Here is a 22222-nt window from a genome sequence, read left to right as displayed (position 1 = left end):
GACCTGTGGGATCAGATTTTCTAATGCCATGTGAGATGTCATGTGGGATGGTGATGTGATGTATGTATTGTATGTATATGTTTGGTGTGAGTTAAAAAAAATAGCAACAAATAGTGTATATGTATAGGTTTTTTGTGAGACAAACTTCTCTCCTACATGGCCTTTAAATAAAGGGGTGAATGACATTTGGACAAAAGCTTACCGATTTATATATATATATATATATATATATATATATATATATATATATATATAGTCTATGCACATCACTCTTATTTTCTTTCAAACAGTGGGTCACATCCTTTTATCATGATAGACGATGATGATGATTCTATCACCTCTGCATAAATTAAATGGATATATATTGGAATAAGTCATCGAAGTACAACGTAATCAATGGCTACCATGAAACAAGCTAACAGGTAGTACACATACAAAAGCTAGATTGAATACCCGAAAACAAATCGATCAAAGGCGCTAATATTCAGGCATCTACTGAATAACAAAAATGCTAACCAACAACACCTAAAACTAAAAGATCAAAATACATCCAAAAACAACCAACAAAAACTATAAGCCATCAACGTAGTAACGATCAAAGAACCAACAAATACAATTCATCAATCGCGACAATATTTAAGCCTTTTGAAAACCGAGGAGACACTCAAGACGTACTTATCCTTTTTGAAGGTTATTCGTATTGTCTAAGACCGTTGATAAAACTACCCCCTTCCGTTAAAAAGTTATAATTATTCTTGATAATAATCAACTTTCCTGGATCTATAGCACAACGCGAAGAAAGCCCCTCCGAAGGTCCCGGGGCATTCATATCCGCCGAGGAATTGGAATTGAAATTGGAATTGGAATTGGAAAGAACAAACAAATCAATTTTCGATAGTTACGAGTATTAGTTATGTAAAAAAGTGTACGTTTGGCAGGGACAGTCCCTGTGTTTCTTTGGAAACTCACTAGACCCGCCTCAAAAGAGTCGGATGCCAGAAAAGTACCTCCATCGGGTCACCACATATGTGACAAGAGCAATCATCATCTCACTGTCACAAGAGTTGTAAATTCTTGCCGCGAGTGGGGAATGAACTTGCGCCTATTTTATGTCAAAACTTCCACATGGCGGGTTCAAGCTTCAAAGGTATCGAGTACTACCGAGATATTGCTACATTGGTAAGTACTCATTCCGTCTTACTATAGGTATCCACATTTGACTTTTAAAGTTTTTTTTTTTTGTCAACTTTGACCGTAAATATCTTTATTTGTGTTATATAATATTTAATAAAATTTATATGAATGAACTAGATTTTAAACGCAATTTTATTTATATAATCTATATCAAATAATATAAAATTCAGTTAAAAATATTTACGATCAAAGTTGACATAGAAAGACTTTGAAAATCAAATGTAGACACTTATAGTGGGACGGAGAGAGTATTAATTATGCTTTCATTACTTGTGGCAAATCAATTTCACATCACCAATAATTGCATAACAAGATACTCTAGTGGTTGGGGCCTTGAGTTCCTAGTAAGAGGTCAGATTCGAATTCTGTCCAGGACGAATAATTTGTGGTGGTCAGGAATGAGTTGAAAACAGCCAGAGGGTAATCATGCTGGAGTGTGTACATCAGAGTATGAGGACGGATAACTCGTTATCCCGGATAGTCCAAACAAGAAAAACCTTCTGCCTTTTACCTGGGGTTTACCAACTAGAGGGGAGCCATTATGGCTCGTCGCTAGGGGTTCCTCGCAAAAAAAAAAAAAAAAAAAAAAAAAAAAAAAAAAAAAACTTTTCTCATGTAAAAATTTATATTTATATTTATATATAAAGCTACTAATTACGTGGAACTTAAACTTTCAATTGAAAATTAACATTAGATAAACAAGTAAACGTATATGGTTTTTTAACCACTACTTTGCTTAAGTGGCCACTAGTCAGTGGGAGGTACTTTTATGTCACCATCTAAACCTCCGTTAACCCCATAAATTGCACGGATAAAGGTGGCGCAAATAGACTCCGGTTGCAACTCAAACCGCCAAATCCATTTTAGAAGTAGCGCATAATTAAGCGCTCGTAAACTACCAATACCCAGACCCCCATTTTCTTTCGAAACCAATACTTGGTCCCATTTAATCCAATGCAATTTTTCTCTTATCCTCCGTGCTACCCCAAAAGAAAGAGGCTCTAATACTTTCAAGTTCATGAATCACCTTTTCCGGACATTTAAATAAAGATAAGTAATAAATACCCATGGACCCAAGGACTGATTTGCCAAGTGTAGCACGTCCACCAATCGAAAGAAGATTCGTTTGCCACCCCGCCAGTCTTTTCTTAAAACGGTCTATAAAGGAGTTCCAATTAGCTACATGCCCCATATTCGCACCCATAGGGAACCCCAAGTAAGTAAGAGGAAGATTGCCTTTAGAGCAACCAATCGAAGCCACCATTTCATCTATTTCCAAATCGCCGACTCCAATACCAAATAAAGACGATTTGGCTATGTTGATGGTCAAACACGAACACGCAAAAAAAGATTCGAGAATACCAAACATAGCATTAAGATTATCTCTATTCCAGGGAGCCATAAAAATCGCATCATCTGCATAAAATAAATGAGAGATAGAGATAGTCCTAAGTGACAGTGCTATACTTCAGAAAATGTTATATGTTTTAAAGGATGGAACATTATGTTAGTGTGGTGGTTATTAAGTGTGGTTATTAAAATTGTACAAATATAAAATGTCTCAATAATCACGATACATATGTATGCAAAATACATGTCTCAATAAAATGTTGTCGTGTAAATTTTTATGACAAGGAAAATAGTAAGTGTGATGAAAATTGAAAGAAGATGGTGGGAGAATAAATATAGTTCATTTATTCTAACCAAGTTAAAGACATCAATATGTTTTTCAAGTTGTTTAGTCGGGATCTGTAATTTCACGGGTCATTAAACTAAATGACTTTAGCATTTACATTCACTTAATATCTTAAACAAATTATTAAATTTTTTTCGTTTAAACAAACCCGTGATTTCACGAGTCATTTCACTAGTTAATAATAAAGATGTATTGTTATCCATAATTTAATTTAATGCTATATTGTTAGTTAACAATTCATGCTTATAAATTTGGCAACACTCTAAATATTATCATAAAACGATATGGACTAGCTTTAAAAAATATAAAGTGATTCTCACTATAATCAGTTTATGGAATTCACGATGGAATGAATAATACCAATGATTTTAAAGGCATGTTTAGTGAAGGTTTCATTACATAAAAATTGATTTTAATAATTATTTAAAAAATCATTACATTTAACTCTTATTCAATTGTACGTATAATATCTATTTTATAGTATAATATAAATCTTTAAAATGATAATGTCATAAATAAGGATTATTCAAGTTTAAAAAAATTTAAAAAAGAAAGAAAAAATTTCTAAACCCTTCATGATAATGTTATTAAAATACATGTTAATTGTATAATATATGAAGCATTATGAATCCTTATGATAAAATAACCTATGACCATATGTACAATATTTGAAGCATTATGTACAACTTTATGGTAAAACATCCCATGATCATATGTACAAACTTTAAAACAAATTGTACAATCTTTTACAAAACACACCATTAACACATGTACAAACTTTGAAACATGACAACCTTCATATAATAACGGTTTTTAAATTTTTTTTTTTTTAAATAAAGAGACATTTTTTATTACTAATAATAATCATTAAAAATATAAATACTTAATTTTAGAGCAAACTTTATTATTACCTCCGTCTCATCTTAAGTGTCCACCTTTCTATTTTAGGTTGTCCAAGTATCCACATTGATGTTTCAATCAATCAAAAGAGGTTATTTTAAAGAGAGAAGATTTCTGATTGGTGGAGAATGAAGTTAGTGAAATTTTCTAAAACTTTGTGAAAAAAGTAAGTGGCCACTTGTACTGGAACAGAGGTAGTATTATTATATTATTATTATTATTATTATTATTCAAATATAGGTTTTCTTTACGGGATTAATTACGTTACATATGTACGCGAAATACATGTCTCAATAAATGTTGTAATATAACTTTTATGATAAGAAAAATAATAATTGTAATGAAAATTGGAAAAAAGTGGTGAGAGAATAAATGTAGTTCATTTATTCTGACTAAGTTAAGTATATCAATATGTTTGTAAAAACAACGACAAGTTTCTTAGTTGGAATATGTGGTTTCACGGGTCATTAAACTAAATGACTTTAGCATTTACGTTCACTTAATACCTAAAACATATTATTAAACTGTTTCGTTTAAGCAAACCTATGATTTCACGGGTAATTTCACTAGTATTATATACACATATAAAGTTTGGTAATGGTAATTACTATATATATATATATATATATATATATATATATATATATATATATATATATATATATATATATATATATATATATATATATATATATATATATATATAGTAATTGCAGTTCATACTGATATGTAAATAACAATTAAAAAAAATAGGAAAAATGATAAAATTATCTAAGAGCCCGCGGTTTTAATAAATTTTAAAAAATCTTTTGAGTTTAAGAGCCCGTGGTGTTGACAAATTTTAAAATTTTCTGTTGAGTTTAAGAGCCTATGGTGCTGACGAATTTTAAAAGTTCTTTTGAGTTTAAGAACTCATGGTGTTGGCAAATTTTAAAAGTGATTTTGGATGGTGTTAGTAACTTAATGTCTACAATTTTTTTTCTCACCATTAATATCTTTTTAATATATAAATTATGTAGTACGTAATATTTATAGTACAATTAAAATTTATCATGGAACTTACCATTAGTAAAGTATATGTTATATTATATTAGAATTATTATATATAATTACTTTTTGAATAAAAGTGTAACTCGCGAGTTTACTTTTAGAAACGTTGTTAGTCATTGCAGCAAAATAATGGTACTCGGAGGAGGAGTCATGTAGAATTAATATTATAATAATTATATTTGCTTATTCATAAATATTTTAACAACTTAAACTGTAAATTTAAATTATTTTCATATCTATTGCTATTACTTATCCTTTGTAATTAGACCCTTTCTTAATCATTATTAGCCGTAAATGATTAGATAAGTCAATCGAGATATAATATACATAATAGTTAATATATAATTTGGTCAAACTTTTTACAAATATAAATAAATTGTAACAAACTAAACTATAGGGATATATTATAAAAATAATACGCCAAATCAATTGATATGTATCTATTCCAATTACATATTTGAAATCCGATTAAATGTAATATACGTGGTTATTAGAGTGTAGGGTTTAGGGTTTAGGGTTTAGGGTTTGGTGTTTTAGGTTTATTCCATAAACCCAAAACACCAAACCCTAAACCCTAAACCCTAAACCCTAAACCCTAAACCCTAAACTCTAAACCGTTCGTGTTAAAAACTCAATCTAAATCCTAAATCTAAACCCTAAATCTAAACCCTAAACCCTAAATTTCTAAACCATAATATCTAAACCCTATAAACCCTAATATCTAAACCCTAATATCTAAACCCTAATAGCTAAACCTCAATATACGCTCGAAAAACACGATAATTGTTATATATTACTTCTTCGAGCGTTTTCCCACCAAAATAAAAACATTTATCACAAAGTGTCTCTACTAAATGTTCATATTTTCATCTCATCTATAATATTCGTGAATAAAGTTTTTTCAAAAAACGAAAAAAAAAGTTTTTGCTTCCCCCCGCTTCCCCCCGATTGGTTACTTCCCTCTTGATCCTATATATATATATATATATATATATATATATATATATATATATATATATATATATATATATATATATATATATATATATATATATATATATATAATACATATATATAATACATATATATAAACATCCATAAATAACTTTCAACCACAATCAAGAATAACTTTTTCGTTTATATGTATGTATATATATATATATATATATACTATTATGATAATTAAAATAATAATGCATATATGGATAGTCAATTTTGTACCACTTGCATAGTATTTCTTAGTAGTATAAATACATCATGATGGTATGCTTGTAAACTTGCACCATTTCATAGAATTATATAAAATACACACTTATTCTCTCTTTACTAATATTTCATAAACAAATATAATTGTATTTGGTAGTTATAAGTTGAAAATTATAACATGTTATCAGCACGAAGTGCTCCGTATAATCAAGGTTTATCTAAGCAAGCACAAGTCACTAATCAAGGTAAGAAATTCTTTAACGATATCTTTTATTATTTATTAGTAAGGTAAATATTATTATCATCATAAGTAAAATTATATTTCTGTAATCTAACTTTTATTAACTTCACTAACATTTATATTTATGTTATTTAAGTTATATATATGGTCGGTTATACCGCCTGAATTATATTTATGTAATCTAACTTTTATTAACTTCACTAACATTTATATTTATGTTATTTAAGTTATATATGGTCGGTTATACCGCCTGAATTATATTTATGTAATCTAACTTTTATTAACTTCAATAACATTTATATTTATGTTATTTAAGTTATATATGGTCGGTTATACCGCCTGAATTATATTTATGTAATCTAACTTTTATTAACTTCACTTACATTTATATTTATGTTATTTAAGTTATATATGGTCGGTTATACCGCCTGAATTATATTTATGTAATCTAACTTTTATTAACTTCACTTACATTTATATTTATGTTATTTAAGTTATATATGGTCGGTTATACCGCCTGAATTATATTTCTGTAATCTAACTCTTAACTTCACTAACATTTATATTTATGTTATCTAACATTTATGATTACTTATGCAATTAATCATTATTTATTTCATGCATACTAATGTTTATTCTTAAAATTTATTATTTATACATAATATTATTCTCTTAATCTTCGTATTTATACTAAACGTATTTATACTAAATGTATTTATAGTAATCGTATTTGACTTAATAAAATTCTTTTATTAAAATTATTATTAATACAACGAGTACATAACAGTCGTTAACGTCAACTAACGACGTTACAACGGTCATATATAAATAATGGTTGTTAACGTCAACTGACGATATTACAACGACTATATTTTTCAAATATAAAATAAACATCTCCGTTTTCACATTTTCACAAATCAATCTTCATTTTCTCAGATTACCACTCTCAAAAAGTTTTTTGTAAAGATGATTCACACAAGGATGATTTTTCCTATTGTATTGGTCATACTAACTATCATTATTGTTTCTAATATACCACGGGGTGAACCTATATTCTATCCTGCTCTTGTGGTTTTATCATTTGTAATCATGCCATTATTCTGTTGTTTGCTACTTATGAATTTAAAATGATTCTAATTTCATTTTATTATTTGTCTATGAATAGAAGTTGATTATGATTATGATTTATGTTGTTCATCTTTTGATAATAGAAAATATCGAATTTGAAAAGGCTTAAATTTGCTCCTTTAGAATCAAGTGGGAACAACTACTAAACATGGGTTATGAATGTAGAAAAACATCTCGAATCAATCGGTATTTTAAAAACCCTGAATGAAAATAACAATTGTTCCGAATAAGAGAAAGCAATAGCAAGTATTTTTCTTAGCAAACATATTGACGAGTCCTTAGAATCTACATATTATATGATCGAAGATCCAAGTGTATTATGGAAAATACTCAAAGATAGATACGATATTAATTATCAAGAAATAATGGTGATCCATGAAAGAATAAAATTGAAGATGTTAGTAGACGCTCTTATAAGAATCCCGGAGATTCTTATTAATGATCTGGTAACGTGGATCATTAGTCTAGTATTTCTTGAATACATAAATATCTTATTTAGCTCTACAAATAAGTCCCAAAAATAAAAGAAAATGAGAGTGAATCTGTTGAAAAATCTTGATTAAATAAATCCTGAGCTACCTTGAGACTTGAATGGTTTGAATTTTCTAAGATGCCTAGCTTGTTATGTATCACTCATAAATAAATGGTTTTAGACCATAACGCATATGTTTATTAAGTGTTATCTTTTATGTACTTCAGATTGTAACTTGTTTCCAGGTAATATAATTTGATTATCTTGCTAAAATATAACTCATTATTTGCTTATCTTATTTGAAGTTTTAGTATGAATCCTGCTGAAATACAACATTAATTAAATGGTAAAGACCAATGTATTGCAGGTAGTTGTAACATACACACTATGATCAAATCTAAGAAATATTTCATTGATTTAAATCAAATGAAGGAATTATAAATACTATATCAGGTCTTGCAAACTTGATATAAGGAACGAAAAAGGCAAAAATTCATATTACCAAATGGTACGAATTTCTGATAAACAATGCTTTGTTTTCTCCCAAATTGTAACATCCCGTTTTCCCGTACGTATCGAAAGGTGCTCACTTAATCATTTGTACGTTTATAACTCGTTAGCTTATGCACAAATGTATGAATATATGCATAGATATATATATATATATATATATATATATATATATATATATATATATATATATATATATATATATATATATATATATATATATATATATATATATATATATATATACATACATACATATATGTATACTTGATAATGTGTGCATGTATAAGTTTAATCATGGTTTTGGTTAGCGTTAAGTCTTGTGAGACTATTGTTGAAGGCTAGGTGAATATACGAAGTGGGTTTGGAATGTACAAATCAAATAAAATCAAAAATTGTTTAAATCGGTCGAACTGTCCAGTTACAGCCTTAGGCCGCGCAGCGACAATTGGGTCCACGCCGCGGCATATAAAGCAATTCTAGATCAGAAGTCAAGTTAAAAGGGGTCATTTTTCCTTCGTTACGTCGCGCCGCGACAAATGGGCCGTGCCGCGGCACCTCTGCAGTTCTGACTCTGATTTTAGCTCAAATTAAATAAATTTAAGGGGCAAATTGGTAATTTAACATGTGGATCTGATGGGAGCATTAAACCTCCACCACTAGTTCATTTATTTCATTTCCTTTTCTATTTTCTTTCCAAATTCTCTCCCAAAACACAAAACCCACTTAGTTTAATCTTGAGATTTGGAGTTGGAGATTTGTGAATCAAACCTAGGAGCGAGATTTAAAGTTGTTCTCCTTGTTACTAGCTACAAGAAGATAGTCTTGGTAAGTTCTAACTTTATGTTTTAAGTTTTAATTGGTTAATGGCTAGGGTTTGGGTTACTAGAGATTTGTATGACCCATTTGAGGGTAAAATGGGTGAGTTTGGGTTATGTTGTTGTAAGGAAACCCTAATAGCCACTATTTAGGGTTTTGGCCTTATGATTTGAGGTTGTAAGTGTCAATTGGTGTTGTTAGTCACTAATGCACTTTAAGATTTATGAAAGAAGTGTAAATGGGTAAGTTTGACTTGATTGTGAGTCTAAGTAATATAAAATGGGTCAAAATGTACTAGTTGACCTAATTAGATGAAATGGGTATGGATTACCCTAAGTTTTGTGTTAATTGAAGTTAATAGACTTTAATTCACTAGTCTTAGTGATTAAAGTCGAGTCTTGGCCATTTATGGGCGGTTGTGAGTAGTTGAGTCATTTAATGCAAGTTGGGTCATTAAATGCTCAAGTGGGAGTATTGTGGTTAATCCCACTAGTTGTGAAATTGAATGTGCACTTAATGATTTAGGTACATTGCATTGAAGCTCGTAAGTGCTAAATCACCATCCTTGTGACAAGGTTAGTGGAATAAGTATACTTGTACGTATATGATGTGCTTATTTGTACGTAAGGATATGTGTTGTCCTAGTTAGTGATATATGTGTTGTACACTAACGATTTATGAACGGATATGTGTTATCTAATTAAGCAATATATGTGTTGTATGCTAACGGTTTATTAAATGGATATGTGTTGTCCAAATTGGTGTTATATGTGTTGTACACTAATGATCTTATGAACGGATATGTGTTGTCCAAGGGTTGGTGATATATGTGTTGTGCACTAACGGTTGTTATGAACACCGATGGGAATTTTGAGTACCATTCCTTTTTGCTATTGGTTAACCATGGTTGTGTGATTGTGTAATTAGCATATTAAATTATGAACTATATGCTATTGTCTGTTGCTAGCTCCTTGTGGATTGTGGATTTTAGTTTATGCATGATGTTTGCATGTTTGTCGAATAGCTAGCTTGTATGCGGTATTGTGTAAGTGATTGCAAGTAAGTAGGTTATATATGAACATGTATAATTATTGCATTCACTAAGCATTAGCTTACCTCTCTCATTGTTTATCTTTTTAGTTGCAGGTGCGGATAAGGGCAAAGGGGTTATCGGGCACTAGGTGGCCTTTGATGATGTTTTATTGAAGTTTGAAAGTTGGCCTAACGTTTTGGGTAGTTTAGTCCCAAACCATGCTCAAAGGGTCGTTTGGATTATAAACTATCGTTATAGTGGGTCAAACTTGTATTGAACTTAATTAATGGCCTTCGTGCCTTTTGTAAACATTTAAATTGTTGAATGTTTAAATGGAACTTGTGATTTGGTTTACATATTTTATTGGCGCGTAAATGTGTATCTTTACAACAACAAAAAATTATCGTATGGAATACGGGTTGGGATGTTTCAAGTGGTATCAGAGCATGGTCTAAGGGATTTAGGCGACTTGAGATAGGTGCCTAGACTTGAACTTTATTGTGTGAGCGCTTTATGCGGGACTTGTAGGACTTTGGGTCTAATCGGGAATTGTTAGTGCTTTGGTTTATGTGAACTAACCTGGTGCTAATTGTTTTGTGTTGTGTTAAGCAATCATCAAGCAAGACGGACGTTGTACTAGCAAGTTAATGTGACGTGTTCGCGTAACAATGATTAGCTATCATTGTTACGGGTGCAAATCGTGTCAAACAAGTAATGTACGACGATTGTTGAGTAAGATGGAGTAGTGTGGGGTATACGTATATGCATACGTGTTATGTCATTTTGTTTCGTTCGTTGTTTAATCTTTTCCGTTTTATAGAATGAAGATGAGAAATGGACACGACACCGAAAATGGGGTACGAGTGAGGACGTTGAGTTTACGGCCAAAGTTGAGGCCATCTTTAAACGTCAAAAGGCGGAATTCCTCGAGGATGTTAAGAAAATGTTTCTAGATACGATTGACGAGCATTTAGTCAATGTAGTCAAGGAGCAAGTGAAGGCCGTTCATCAAGAGGATAATGTGGGGAGAAGGGACTTCTTTTATAAGAATTTTAAGGATTTTCAACCTCCCACCTTTGAAGGTGAACGAGACCCTCTCAAGAGTGCCCGATGGATCTCTGATATGGAGGGGGCTTTCCGTACTTGTGAATGTCCTCTTGATAAGAAGACAAGGTATGGTTGTAGCATGTTAAGGGGTGACGCCAAGCTATGGTGAAGAACAATGCATGGATTTTACTTGGGATGAATTCAAGGTAGAGTTTTTCGATGAGTACCGAACTTCGGCCGATCTAACTAGGCTTAAGGACAAGTTACGTTCCTTGAGGCAAGGGCCAATGGATTTGAACACTCTCAAATCCGTGTTTTTGTCCAAGACCCAATTTTGCCCGGAGTATGTCGGGAACGATAAGATGTTGAAGGAAGATTTTTATAGGATCTTGAATGATAATTATCAAGAGAAAATTAGTGTGAACGTATTGAAGAGCTTTGATGAATTGTTCAATATGGCGAAGGGTTTTGAAGCGCTTGTGTTGAGAAAGAGTAGTTTTACTTTTGGAAAGAGGAAGTTCGAGAATTCGAGTCAATCGAGCTTTTCCAACAAAAAGAACAAGAAGGGCTCCGAAAGTGTTAACAGTGTGAAGAAAGGTGGCTCCGGTGGTCATGTACCCACTTGCTATACTTGTGGGCAAAAAGGTCACATCTCTCGTGATTGCCCCAACTCACCTTCCACACCCAAATTTACTTGTTTCAATTGTGGTAAAGAAGGGCACAAGAGGCCCGAGTGTCCCGAGTTGCGCAATGATAATGTTAAGCGGTTAGAAAAGGCGGTGGGTACGGCTAGGGGTCGAAATTATTTGATGACCAATGATGAAGCCAAACAATCGAACGAAGTTGTCTCAGGTACTTTCATGGTTAACTCTAATCCGGCAAGGATTCTATCTGATAGTGGTGCAAATTTATCTTTTGTGTCACCTCAATTTGTACCTAAACTTAATAACCTATTAGCTAAGTTAAGTCTTCCGGTAGAAGTCGATATAGCGGACGACAAGACGGTGCTAGTGGTTGACGTATGTAAAAATTGTGATGTTGTATTTGGTGCCGAAAACTTTAAACTTGACCTCATTCCTATGACTTTGGGCGATTTTGATATCGTTGTGGGTATGGATTGGCTTGATCATAATAGAGCCGATATTGCATGTCAAGAAAAATTTATTCGTGTAAAGGCCCCAAGTGGGGGAGAGTTAATTATTCATGGTGATAAACGAAGAAGACTTGTGCCGATATGTTCTTTTGCACGGGCACGTCGTTTTCTTGTTAGTGGTGGCATGGCTTATCTTGCCCATGTTGTGGATACTCGTGATGAGACCACCCATTCGTGAAATTCCGGTAGTTAGTGAATTCGAAGACGTTTTTCCGGACGAGTTACCGGGTGTTCCGGCGGAAAGACAAGTAGAATTTCGCATTGAGTTGGTTCCGGGGGCTACCCCCATTGCTAAAACTCCTTATCGTTTAGCACCGACGAAAATGCAAGAGTTGTTAAATCAAACCCAAGAGTTGCTTGAAAAGGGTTTCATTCGACCGAGCTCCTCGCCATGGGGTGCTCCGGTCTTGTTTGTGAAAAAGAAAGATGGAAGTATGCGGATGTGCATCGATTATCGGGAGTTGAACAAAGTGACGATCAAGAATCGCTATCCATTACCTAGGATCGACGATTTGTTTGACCAACTCCAAGGTGCAATGTATTTCTCTAAGATCGACCTACGGTCTGGCTATCACCAAATACGGGTCCGTGAGGAAGATATTGAGAAAACGGCTTTTCGAACACTTTATGGGCATTTCGAGTTTGTAGTTATGCCTTTTGGTCTTACGAATGCACCGGCGGCATTCATGGATCTTATGAACCGAGTGTGCCAACCTATGTTGGACAAGTCGGTGATTGTGTTCATTGACGACATACTAGTCTACTCGAAAAGTATGAACGAACATGAACGTCAATTGTGTGAGGTATTGAAGACATTACGAAAGGAGAAGTTGTATGATAAGTTCTCCAAATGTGAATTTTGGCTAAGGGAGGTTCAATTCCTTGGCCACATTGTGAACAAAGACGGTATTCAAGTAGATCCGGGGAAGATAGAGACGGTGAAGAGTTGGAGACAACTGAGTACGCCTACGAAAATCCGAAGTTTTCTCGGATTGTCCGGTTATTATCGTCGGTTTATCCAAGACTTTTCTAAAATCGCTTCTTCGTTGACGAAATTGACGAGGAAGAACGCGAGGTTTGTTTGGGAGAATGAGCAAGAAATTGCTTTTCAATCGTTAAAAGAGAAATTGTGTCAAGCTCCGGTGTTAGTGTTGCCGGAAGGGGTAGAAGACATGACGGTTTATTGTGATGCTTCTTTAAATGGGCTCGGGTGTGTTTTGATGCAAAGAGGTAAAGTCATCGCTTACGCCACTCGACAATTAAAGGAACACGAAAAGAGATACCCGACTCACGATCTTGAATTGGCGGCGGTGGTTCATGCGTTGAAAATTTGGCGCCATTACTTGTATGGTGTCAAGTGTACGATTTATTCGGATCATAAGAGTTTGAAACATCTCTTTAATCAACGAGATTTGAATTATCGTCAACGTAGGTGGATGGATGTGGTAAAAGACTATGATTGTGAGATACTTTATCATCCGGGCAAGGCGAATGTGGTCGCGGATGCGTTAAGTCGAAAGAGTCATCACCCAGCGTTACGATTGGGATTGTTACGTATGATTATTACTAACGATTTTCTTGAAAAACTCGACGTGATTCAAATAGAGGCTTACGTTCACAACAAGCATGCGGAGCGAATTGTGGGACAATCGGAGTTCATTACTATGGGCTCGCGTGGTTTGTTGTCGTTTCAAGGAAGAGTGTGGGTACCTAAGATGGGTGGTAACCGAAAAGTGCTACTTGATGAAGCACATAAGTCAAAGTATTCCATTCATCCGGGCGCAACGAAAATGTATATTGATTTAAAGAAAGATTATTGGTGGCCGAGCATGAAACGTGATGTTGTGAAGTATGTTGAGCAATGCGTCATGTGTTTGCAAGTTAAAGCCGAGCACCAAAAGCCGTATGGTAAGTTACAACCGTTAGAAATCCCGAAATGGAAATGGGAGCACATTACCATGGACTTCATCACAAAGTTACCTAAAACGGCGAGAACCCAGTTTGATTCGATTTGGGTTATAGTTGATCGACTGACGAAGAGTGCTTTGTTTCTTCCCATTAAGGAAGCGATATCATCGGAGACCTTGGCTAAGTTGTTTATCAAGGAAGTCATCTCTTGACACGGTGTTCCTATATCTATTATTTCGGATCGAGATACTCGTTTTACATCTCGATTTTGGGAAAAGTTTCATGAAGATATGGGTACGCAATTGAAGTTGAGCACGGTGTATCATCCTCAAACGGATGGTCAAACCGAACGTACGAATCAAACTTTGGAGGATATGTTACGAGCATGTATTATCGATTTTGGTGGTAGTTGGGACGAGCATTTGCCTTTGGGGGAATTCTCGTACAATAATAGTTATCATACTAGTGTTGGGATGCCACCTTATGAGATGCTTTATGGGCGTAGGTGTCGAACCCTGATTTGTTGGGGTGAAGTGGGACAAAAGGAAATCGGGTGTACCGATTTGGTTTTAGAGACGAATAGCAAGATTGATGTGATTCGAGAGCATTTGAAAAAGGCTCAAGATAGACAAAAGTCGTATGCCGAAAAGCGTAGACGAACGATTGAATTTCAAGAAGGTGACATGGTGATGCTTAAGGTTTCGCCATGGAAAGGTATTATTCGATTCCGGAAACGAGGAAAGTTAGCTCCTCGGTTTATTGGACCATTTAAGGTTTTAGCTCGTGTTGGTGAAGTCGTGTATCGTTTGGAATTACCCGAAGAGCTTGCGGGGATCCATAATACATTTCATGTTTCCCATCTCCGTAAGTTTCTTGCGGATGATTCATCTTGGGTGCCATTAGACGAGATTGAGCTAAATAATAGGTTAGAGTATATTGAGGAACCGATTGCCATACTTGATGAGAAAGTCAAAAGGTTGAGACATAAAGAGGTTAGGACTTTTAAAGTTCAATGGCGTCGTAGTAAGGGTTCCGAGTTTACTTGGGAGCCCGAAGAGTTTGTGCTGGTTTATCTTCCTTCTTGTCATGCGGCTTGGATCGCGAGGACGCGCTCCGATTCAAGTGGGGGAGAGTTGTAACATCCCATTTTCCCGTACGTATCGAAAGGTGCTCACTTAATCATTTGTACGTTTATAACTCGTTAGCTTATGCACAAATGTATGAATATATGCGCAGATATATATATATATATGTAGCGACCCGCCCAAATCGTCATTGACGGCGCCGTCTACTTAGGTCCCGTTACGTGGTCATAAGTCTTTAAAACAACGTTTGACCAAAAGATATGTCGCCTTCATTTCAAAATAAAGATTGTTCCCAAAGTTTACAAGAATTGTTCAACCAATAGTTAAGTTACAACGTTATAATACGAATGAAATCTAGGCGACACGGTTTAAAGTAAAGTCAAAAGACGCTCCATGAAATGCACATATACTCGACATCCAATGCAAGTATCAAATAATGAGCGGAAGCATGTATCATGTATCGTTCAAGGACCTGAGAAAAACATAGAAATCTGTCAACGAAAACGTTGGTGAAATCATAGGTTTACGTAAATAAGTACAAGTGAACCACAAGATTTGCATCAATGAAATAATAGTAATACATTCCAAAAGTTTGTTTCACGAGCACCCAATTATCAATGCTTAACGTTTCCTTCCATTGAACCCCATCACTTAGTGCTAGAACATACACTGTTTCTCGAAAATATATTTCATTCGTAAACGGTAGCGAACCGTTTGAATGAGGGTTTGTCAAACCCATATGGATCCATACAACATAAGTTCTCGCTTACACCCGGCAAGTGTAACTAATGATAATCGAATTGAGGATTTTGTTCTAAACTCGTATGTAGAATGTTTGTTTTCCTGTACTTGTGTTCACTTAGTTCAAAAGAATCGTTTATGTTTTCTCATCCCAAATATAAGTTCAAAAAGAGTAAAAGTGGGACTATGATCTCACCTTGAGTGCACGAGTAGTAAAGTACTTCAACAAGTAAACGTGTGCAAAGAACAATGCTAGTCTTGACCTAAACAATAGGTTGTATCAATAACGGTAAACACGATAGGTCAAAGATGTTCAATTAGTCCTATGGCTCGTTACGACTCGATTATTTAGCATGTGAAATCAAATTGCCAAGTTTCATGCAAGATACAAGTATATAAATAAGTTAGGAAGGTTGCATAATCATTTGGTTAAGTTTGACAAAAAGTCAAACTTTGGTCGGTCAAAGTCAACGAAAGTCAACACGTTCGGGTCGGGTTCCGAACTATTTTTCTAATCTTAGAAATCATATATGAGCATGTTGGCCAAGTTACATGTTAATCGGAGGTGCGTAGCATGCCAAACATTATTCGAAAATTGACCAAATTGGACAGACCCAATCGGCGCGCCGCGCGGGGGGTATGGCGCGCCGCGCCACCCTGCTGCTTCAGCTATTTTTCTGCTTTTTAAATGTGCACGAACCAAAACCAATTCTAACACAATTCTTGACCCGCAAACGCTTATAACGCCTATCATACATCGTTGGAAAGGTATTTTGACAAGGAATGCAACTAAACACATATCATCAATCAAGCTTGCACTTATGACAAACAAAAATCGCATTTAATGTTCCATAATCAATGCATTCAAGTCAATATTGAAATTAAATGATTCGGTAACCAAATTACATGAACGATATGCCGTTTCGTAGGTAATTAAGCATACAACACAACCTAACACTTACAATTTACATTCATGTCATTTAATGCATCAAAGATTCATTCTTAGATCATGAAACCCCAACCAAAAATCACCAAATTTCATAATCAAGTTTAAGGGGTTTCCTTGGTCAATCTTTACATCATAATGAAGCTAGTAACACTAGGAACATGATTAAAACATGAAGTCTTAGCATCTAACAACATATGAACACTTAAAATTCAAGATTAAACATGTTAACTTTCCATATGAACTAGTTACTTCAAAATATCGAAATCAAGCATACAAATCACATAAACAAACTAAACTTGAGCCATAGACACTAATTAACAAACTTATAACTTAAAAATCTCAAGAACACAAAGATTAGTGATTTTAGAAAGTTACCCAAATTTGATGAGGTTGGTATGGAATCGAAGAGGAGATCACGAGGAGTTCAAATATGTAAACGGTTTGGAATGAATCCTTCTTGAATGATTTTAGATGATGATTTGCTTTTTGGAGAATTTGAGAAAAATGGAGAAGTATGAAAAGAAAAGAAGAAAGAAAATGAAAATGGGGAGGATAAGGGGGTTGACTAGTCAAAAGCTAGTCACCTCTTTGGCTTTGTGGCGGAACTAGTCCCTCGAGTTCGGTTGCGGGTGCGTTAAATTACCTAGACATGATAATTTAAAACGCGTATTAACGGGAGATGTTAAAAACATATAACGGAGTTTAAAATAGTTAAACGGAAAAGTAAACGGAAAAAGGCGGGATGTTACATTACCTACTCCTTAAAAGAAATTTCGTCCCGAAATTTAAGTAGGCGTAGTAGTCGTTGTTTCTTCCTCGAGATCTTGCGTTTCCGAATTCACGAATAGATGAGGATACTTCCTTTGCATTTGATCTTGTCTTTCCCAAGTAAACTCGGGTCCTCTTTTGGCATTCCAACGAACCTTGACAATCGGGATTCGGCTTTGTTTCAATGTCTTGACGGAGGTGTCCACAATTTCAACCGGTTCCTCCACAAAATGAAGTTTGTCATCAATGGTAAGCTCCTCGAGAGGAATGACGATATCGGGTTCGGCAAGACACTTTTTCAAGTTGGATACATGGAAAGTAGGATGAACGGAGCTCAATTGAGGCGGAAGATCCAAACGATAAGCAACGGTTCCAATACGCTCCAAGATTTCGAAAGGACCAATATACCGCGGATTTAGCTTCCCGCGTTTCCCAAAACGGATTACACCCTTCCAAGGTGCGACTTTTAACATTACTCGGTCACCGACTTGAAATTCAAGATCGTTGCGTCGTTTGTCGGTATAGCTCTTTTGACGACTTCGGGCCGTCCTAAGCCCATCTCGGATTTGAACGATTTTCTCGGTGGTTTCGTGAATGAGTTCGGGTCCGGTGATTTGCACGTCGCCTACCTCGGCCCAACAAAGAGGTGAACGACATTTGCGGCCATATAGCGCTTCAAAAGGTGCGGCTTTAATACTCGCGTGATAACTATTGTTGTAAGAGAACTCGGCGAGAGGTAAGTGCTTGTCCCAAGCTTTTCCGAAGTCAACCACGCAAGCTCGTAACATGTCCTCTAAGGTTTGAATTGTACGTTCGCTTTGTCCATCGGTTTGAGGATGATATGCGGTGCTCATGTCTAAACGCGTTCCCAACGCTTCTTGCAATGTACGCCAAAATCTAGAAACGAAACGGCCATCTCGGTCGGAGATAATCGATAAAGGTACACCGTGTCGGGCTACGATCTCCTTAATGTAAAGTTGTGCAAGTTTCTCCATTTTGTCCGTTTCTTTCATGGCAAGGAAGTGTGCGGATTTGGTGAGACGGTCAACAATAACCCAAATGGTATCATAACCGCCCGTCGTTTTTGGTAGTTTGGTGATAAAATCCATCGTTATCCCTTCCCACTTCCATTGCGGGATCTCGGGTTGTCGAAGTAGTCCGGACGGTCTTTGGTGTTCGGCTTTGACTTTGGAACATGTCAAACACTTGGAAACATAAGTAGCTACTTCCCTTTTGATATTCGGCCACCAATATAGCTGTTTAAGGTCGTGGTACATCTTATTGGCACCGGGGTGAATCGAGTATCGTGACTTATGGGCTTCATCTAAAATAAGGCTTCGTAGGTCCCCATAACTAGGCACCCAAATTCTTCCGGCGAAATATCGGAGTCCGGTTTCTTTAACTTCGAATCGAGAGGTGAGGATGTTCAAGTGTTCGAGAGAGATGTTTTCATCCTTAAGAGCCTCATCTTGGGCTACCCGAATTTGGCTATTAAGGTTGGTGTGAATGGTGATGTTTAAAGCTCGGACACGGAGAGGCACCACTCTTTCTTTTCGACTTAAGGCATCGGCTACTACATTTGCCTTCCCGGGATGGTAACGAAGCTCGCAATCGTAATCGTTCAAAGTTTCAATCCACCGTCGTTGTCTCATGTTTAGTTGCTTTTGATCGAAAATGTGTTGGAGACTTTTGTGGTCGGTAAAGATAGTACTCTTGGTTCCATAAAGATAGTGTCTCCACATTTTAAGTGCAAAGACAACGGCTCCGAGTTCGAGATCATGTGTCGTATAGTTTCGTTCATGAATTTTAAGTTGTCGAGAAGCATAAGCAATGACTTTCGTTCGTTGCATCAATACACACCCAAAACCATGTTTTGAGGCATCGCAATATACAACAAAGTCATCATTGCCTTCGGGAAGTGACAAGATAGGAGCGGTGGTTAGCTTCGTTTTCAAGATTTGGAATGCGGATTCATGTTCGGTCGCCCAAATGAATTTCTTTCCCTTGTGAGTCAATGCGGTTAGAGGACGTGCAACCAAAGAGAAATTCTCGATGAATCTACGATAGTACCCGGCGAGACCCAAAAATTGACGAATGTGAGTAGGAGTAGTAGGAGTCTCCCATTTGCTAATGGCTTCGATTTTCGTTGGATCGACTTTAATACCTTGGTCACTTACAACATGACCAAGAAACTGAACTTCCTTTAACCAAAATTCACACTTGGAGAATTTGGCATAGAGTTGTTCTTGTCTTAAAAGTTCAAGCACAAGTCGGAGATGTTGTTCGTGCTCTTCTTCATTTTTAGAATAGATCAATATGTCATCGATGAACACAATAACGAATTTATCGAGATACGGTTTGCACACGCGGTTCATAAGATCCATGAATACCGCCGGTGCGTTAGTGAGACCAAATGGCATGACAAGGAATTCATAACTACCATAACGAGTTCGGAAAGCGGTTTTGGAGACATCTTCCCCCTTAACCCTCAATTGATGATAACCCGAGCGGAGATCGATTTTCGAATATACACAAGACCCTTGTAGTTGATCAAAGAGGTCATCGATGCGAGGAAGAGGATATCGGTTCTTAACCGTCAATTTATTTAGTTCGCGATAATCAATGCACATTCGTAGGGATCCGTCTTTCTTTTTAACAAACAAAATCGGAGCGCCCCAAGGTGAATGGCTAGGTTGGATAAAACCACGATCAAGTAGTTCTTGGATTTGACTTTGCAATTCTTGCATTTCAGATGGAGCGAGTCTATATGGTGCACGCGCTACGGGTGCGGCTCCCGGAATAAGATCGATTTGGAATTCAACCGGTCGATGAGGCGGAAGACCCGGCAATTCATCGGGAAATACATCGGAATAGTCACTAACAATTGGCACATCATCGATGTGCTTCTCATCGGACTCGACTTTCTTAACGTGGGCAAGGATCGCAAAACAACCCTTACGAAGTAGTTTTCTAACTTTAAGGCACGAAACGAGGTTGAGTCTGGTGCAACTCTTATCGCCATAAACAATCAAAGGTTCACCATTCTCGATAGGAATTCGGATTGCGTTAAGATCACAAAGAATGTGAGATTTCGTTTTGACTAACCAATTCATACCGATTATTACATCAAAGCTTCCTAGTTCCATGGGTATCAAGTCAATTTCAAATTCCTTACCCAAAATGTTTAACGTACACCCCCGGTAATATGTGTCGGCACTTAATAGTTTTCCATTAGCTACTTCAATGGTATAAGTGGTATCTAATGGAAGAGGTGGAGTGCTAAAAGAATGAGTCAAAGTCTTGGATACAAAGCATTTATCGGCACCCGAATCGAATAAGCAAGAGACATAAGAATTGTTGAGAAGAAACGTACCCGTGACTAGTTCAGTGTCATCCCGGGCTTCCTCGGTGTTGATGTTGAAAGCTCGGCCGCGCGTATTGGTGTTATCTTTCCTTTTCGGGCATGCATTTCTATAATGACCCGTTTGGCCACATTCGTAACAAGTGCCCGTCTTTGGTGCATTGGGCCACTTTCGAGCGACGGGAGTGGCACTTTTACAATCGTTGGCCTTATGACCAACTCCTTGGCACCGGTGGCAAATTATCTTACTACATTCGCCAAAGTGATGTTTGTTGCATTTGTTGCAAAGAGGTAGGTTCCCGGCATAACCTTTCTTGCCGTCGGAGGTGTAAGGCTTCTTAGCAAAGTTGTTGTTGCTTGATTGGGAGGGTTCCCACTTTCTTTTGTTGCCGCCCGATTTATCCTCGGCCTTAGGTGCCGGAACTACGATTTCGTCAACCGTTTCAATTAGTTGGCGAGCCATGTTCATAGCGGCTTGATGAGTAGTGGGTTTGGATGACATCACCCCTTGTTTGATGCTTTTTGGAAGACCGAGCATGTAGAGCTCAATCCTTTGAGATTCGGGGTTAACAAGATTAGGACACATCAAGGATAGTTCGGCGAAGCGTTGATTATAAGCTTTAAGGTCGTTTCCGACCGCTTTCAAAGCTCTTAGTTCTTCCTCAAGCTTTCGGGTTTCTTCGCGCGGAAAATATTCAACAATCATCTTTTCCTTTAGGTCGGCCCAAGAGAGGGCATGAGCTTCATCGGTACCCACCGATTGAACATAGGTGTTCCACCATGTTAGAGCAATTCCGGAGAAAGTGTGAGTGGAGTATTTGACCTTGTCTTGGTCCCGACAACCGCTTATGCTAAAGACGGCTTCCGTTTGCTCAAACCATCGGGTGAGCACGACCGGTCCCCCGGTTCCATCAAAAGTGTGAGGTTTGCACCCCATGAAAGCTTTATAGGAGCATCCCTC

The 22222-nt window shown here is 36.1% G+C and overlaps 1 protein-coding gene across 1 annotated transcript; it reads right to left on the bottom strand.

Moving 5' to 3' along the window:
* Positions 1-2140: 2140 nt before the first annotated feature.
* On the bottom strand, positions 2141-2596 carry LOC139850043 (uncharacterized). Its single transcript, XM_071839641.1, has one exon. It carries the CDS (start codon positions 2594-2596, stop codon positions 2141-2143), a length of 456 nt encoding a protein of 151 aa, XP_071695742.1.
* Positions 2597-22222: the final 19626 nt, after the last annotated feature.

Source organism: Rutidosis leptorrhynchoides, chromosome 1, assembly GCF_046630445.1.
Source record: "Rutidosis leptorrhynchoides isolate AG116_Rl617_1_P2 chromosome 1, CSIRO_AGI_Rlap_v1, whole genome shotgun sequence".
Lineage (NCBI taxonomy): Eukaryota > Viridiplantae > Streptophyta > Magnoliopsida > Asterales > Asteraceae > Rutidosis > Rutidosis leptorrhynchoides.
Note: the sequence above shows the minus strand (reverse complement) of the source record. Positions and strands in the feature narration are given on the sequence as shown.

Coding starts and splice junctions, on each gene's coding strand:
- LOC139850043 (XM_071839641.1), bottom strand. CDS start 2,596: ATGGCTCCCTGGAATAGAGATAATCTTAATGCTATGTTTGGTATTCTC.